At 59.4% G+C, this 3,772-nt stretch overlaps 2 protein-coding genes across 2 annotated transcripts in view; one reads left to right on the forward strand and one right to left on the reverse strand.

Annotated features, from left to right (window-relative positions):
- The window catches only part of DNMT3B (DNA (cytosine-5-)-methyltransferase 3 beta), an 18,992-nt gene extending 15,982 nt beyond the window's left edge, over positions 1-3,010 (reverse strand). Inside the window, exon 1 of the mRNA XM_009893533.1 lies at positions 2,906-3,010. Coding sequence (XP_009891835.1) covers positions 2,906-3,010 — 105 coding nt within the window. The remainder of the gene's footprint in view (positions 1-2,905) is intronic.
- A 662-nt stretch (positions 3,011-3,672) lies between these two features.
- The window catches only part of COMMD7 (COMM domain containing 7), a 14,407-nt gene continuing 14,307 nt past the window's right edge, over positions 3,673-3,772 (forward strand). The window contains exon 1 of the mRNA XM_009893534.1: positions 3,673-3,747. Coding sequence (XP_009891836.1) covers positions 3,673-3,747 — 75 coding nt within the window. The remainder of the gene's footprint in view (positions 3,748-3,772) is intronic.

Genomic DNA, 3,772 nt, shown 5'->3' on the forward strand with positions numbered 1-3,772 from the left:
CCCCCAGCCCCAAAGAGACCCCGGGCTCCAGCCCCGCCACCCCCTCCCCATCGCCCTCGTTCAGCATCGCCTCCAACTGCTTCCCTAACAATTGAGATTTCTGCTTTGAGATCATCTGTCAGCACCTCTGACAAACAAAGACCAGTCGGGGTTTGATATTTCGGACACCGAGAGCAGCGTCAAAACCCTGGTGACATCCAAACACGAAAGAAAACAGGTGTCCAGAACCCACCTCCGCAGGCAGAGCCCCCGGGTGCCTGTCCTGCCTCCCCCCGCAGACACATCTCCTCAACAAATGATGAGGAAGAGCAACGGCACCAGAGGGAGTCGAAAGCTGCGTAAAACCCTACAGCTGTGTGCAGAAATCCCGCTGCTGCAAGCACATCTGCTCCCAGACCCGGCGAACAATTCCTGGGAGCTGCCCAGACTTGCTGGGCTGCCCCCAGCCCAGGCTGGCCAGTCCCACATGCTGGCCCCGCGCACGCCGGCCCCGGATGCTCACGGATGCAGCAACACATCCCGGTGCCGCACAGCCGGGTCAGCTCCTCCAGGGTCTCTTCCCCTTCCCCAGCCTGTGAACCAGCAGAACGGCAGCGATCACAGCCGGCAGCGATGCTGCCACAAAAAAACCCAGCAATTTTCACAAAATAATAGTGAATCTCACAAAAACCAGCGAATTTCACTCAGGAATCCATACAGCACGGTGTAAAGAGGATATGCTGCTCTCTTAGCATAAGGGTGACCCAGAGGAGAGGCTGGGGACAGGGAGATGGGGCAGCGTGAGGCTGTTAAAATCCAGGGAGGACAAGAGCAGGCACGGCCACCTCCCAGCCCTGCAAAACATCTGCACCCTCAAAACCCCACCGGGATCTTCGGCCCTTTGTCAGGAGCCCGTCTGGGAGCCTCAGACGGGACCCTGAGCCCAGGAGGTTCAAACTTGCACCTCAAAAAGGCACGGCCAGCCCACAGCAGGCGATCAGGCGAGCGTGTCCCTGCCAGCCCCGCACTGGGGAGGCGGAGGGGAGGGTAAAACAGCAGCCAGTTCTCCCCGGGACACACAGCCACGACCGAGCACCCAATATGCCACTCTCAGCTTCGCCGCGTGCTCAGGGACCTCCGACATAGTCTTTGTTGCAGATATAAAGTTGGGGGAAAAAATGAGTTATCGTTTTGGAAGGAATTGCTCCCTGGCAGAGCTGGAGACCCCCACACCGGTCTCTGCCGGGCCACGAGACCTGGCTGCAAGCACCAGCGTAAGCACAGGCATTTCGGCTCACCGGCTGCAGGCAGGGCCTGCGGTATACGTGCAGGAGAAGCAGTGCATACGCAGGAGCATACGCAGGGCTGGCTCCGTGCATTTCTCCAGCTGCACCACCTGAGATCACTCGAGGACATCCTGTCACCATCCTCTGATACACAAGCGGGAAAGGGAACATCCCACCACGACTCAAACCGCAAAGCTAGTTATACTCCTGCTTTCCCAAAAACTTACACCTAGGCAGCAGGACTGCAATTCCCATCCCTTCTCCTATTGCTGCTGCCTTTTGCATCAGGCAATGAAGCCACATGCTGAAGTCCATCCTGCCTGCTGAAGAGGGCGGGCGGTCCTGTTGCGCCTCCGACCACCGAGGCTCTCCCACAGGAGCCACCGTCCTCGCAAGCCTCACCACCTCCTGCTCGGGAGGAAGGCTCAGCCCTTTGTCCTCGCCTCCCCTTGCAGAAACACCCACCAACATGTGCACACAGGGCATTACAAAAATAATAAGAAACAGAGCGCTCCCCTCACATGTTCGGTCTCACGGGAGGAGGAGAAAAACAGCACCAGTGTTTGCATTGCTTAACGCACTGCAAACATACAGACATGCACTACAGCCATACGCTTCCTACAAGAACCCATGAAGAATGAAATAATGCAGAATTCCGGCTCCGATGCTCAAAGCTCCCCAAGAGACTGGCGCGAGTGGCAGCCCTGCCACTGCCTGGTGCCCAGGACGTGCCCTGCAGCGATACCCCACCGAGACAATGAACCCACTGACTCCGGATCCCGCCCTAGTTTTGCAATACCAGTTTCTTTAAGGTTTGCCAAACTGGTTAAAGACCATGCCACAATATTAACTGCTTAGAGAGACTCCCGGGCCCTGCCCGGCCGAGCTTGCCGGCTGCCCTGGAGCGGGCAGAAGCGGCTGCGCTCACCTGCGAAGCATCCCAGCAGGGCCGTACCTCTGCACCCCACTGCCCCGGGACCAGAGCTGCTCCCCCAAAGTCTGGCTGGGGCTGGTTTCAGTTTTTCTTCTTGAGAAAACAGCCTGGCCCTTATCAGGTGCGTTTCCCCAGTAGGTGGAGAGATTGCAGGGGAGACAGCCGGACTTTGCCTCCAGACAGGGGCATGCATATCAAAAGGCTGGAGGGAAGCATTTTACATGATGGCTGGGATGGCAGCCATCACCCAAGCCCTGTTTGAATAACAAAAAGAAATAAAGGACCCCAATGGCCGGGGCTCTCCCTCCAGGCTGGCTCCTGCCGAGGGCTCTGGGCTATGGCGCACACAAATGGCCTTTAACTCTCCCTAAACTGAACATTTCCCTCTAATCCTGGGAAGAAAAGAGTTGCTGGGTTGGCAGTTTACTAAGAAAGGGAGCCCATTTTGGCAGATATGCTCATTAAGAAGGGCAGGCTCTCCCCTCCCCTGCCCGTTTCCTGTGCCTGGCCCCTCTCCGGCTCTCGCCGCGCTCCCGCGCTCCGGCACTTCCCTCCATTTTCCCCCTGTTTCCTCTCCTGCCACCCCTGCCCCGCTCCGCTCCCCCTCCGGACCGCAGCAGCCCTTTGCGGCCACCCCCAGGCTCCAGCACATCGCCCGCTGCCTTTCAGCAAAGCTCGGTTGAAAGAAATGAAACAAAAAACAAACCGGCCCCTCCTCTCCCAGTGAAGACCAGGCCTGAGAAGTCTCCTGGGCAGCCACCATCACAGCCAGCCGCTGCTCCAGCCGCTCTAGGCTCTTTACCATGCTCATCTCGGTCACGTCCCGCTGAGATGAGCCACTCTGGCTCTCCCGGGCTCCCTGCCCAGGGACGTGCCCAGCGTGGAGCCGGCACCCGTGCTGGTGCTGCCTGCGGGCAGGGCTGGGGGCTGCGGGGGCTCTGCCGTCACGCAGGTGGGTCTTGCTCAGCGGTGGCAGGTCCTCCGTCCGGAGCGGTTACTGCTTCATTTTTCCCCTGCAAAAGAGGACATTAAGCGATGACAATGACATCTCGCTGTTCCCGTCTCCTCCCATCCAGCCCCGAACAGTGAGGGCTTGAGCCTACAACCCTCCCCAGAGCTGGGGGCTGGGGCACCCTGGCTCATTCCCTCATAACTTAAAAATTAGCAAGCTGGAGGCAGAGGGAGAAAAGGGAAGTCCTACTGAGGGGGCAGCATCTTTCAGCCCCCTCGCTCCTTCAGCCCCCTTTCCGAGGGAGGTCAGGGCAACATCAGCGAGAGTCCCAGGACCAGCGCTCGCCCCGGGTGTCCACCCGCTGCTCCTCTCTCCCGGACTCCTGGGACTTGTGCTCCACGGTGGGACCACCCTGGAGTTTACTTCTCTTTCTCCGATGCTTTCCCTCCTCTGCCTCTCCCTCCACCGGAGCTTTTCCCCGGGCTCAGGAGGAGGAGGATGCCACCAGAGCTCCCCCGGGGATGCCCCTGGCTCACGAGGAGGAGGATGCCGCCAGAGCTCTCCCCGGGATGCCCCCAGCTCGGGAGGAGGAGGATGTCGGCGGAGCTTTCCCCAAGACCC

This window comes from Charadrius vociferus, unplaced genomic scaffold (genome assembly GCF_000708025.1).
Source record: "Charadrius vociferus isolate BGI_N301 unplaced genomic scaffold, ASM70802v2 scaffold259, whole genome shotgun sequence".
Classification (NCBI taxonomy): Eukaryota; Metazoa; Chordata; class Aves; order Charadriiformes; family Charadriidae; genus Charadrius; species Charadrius vociferus.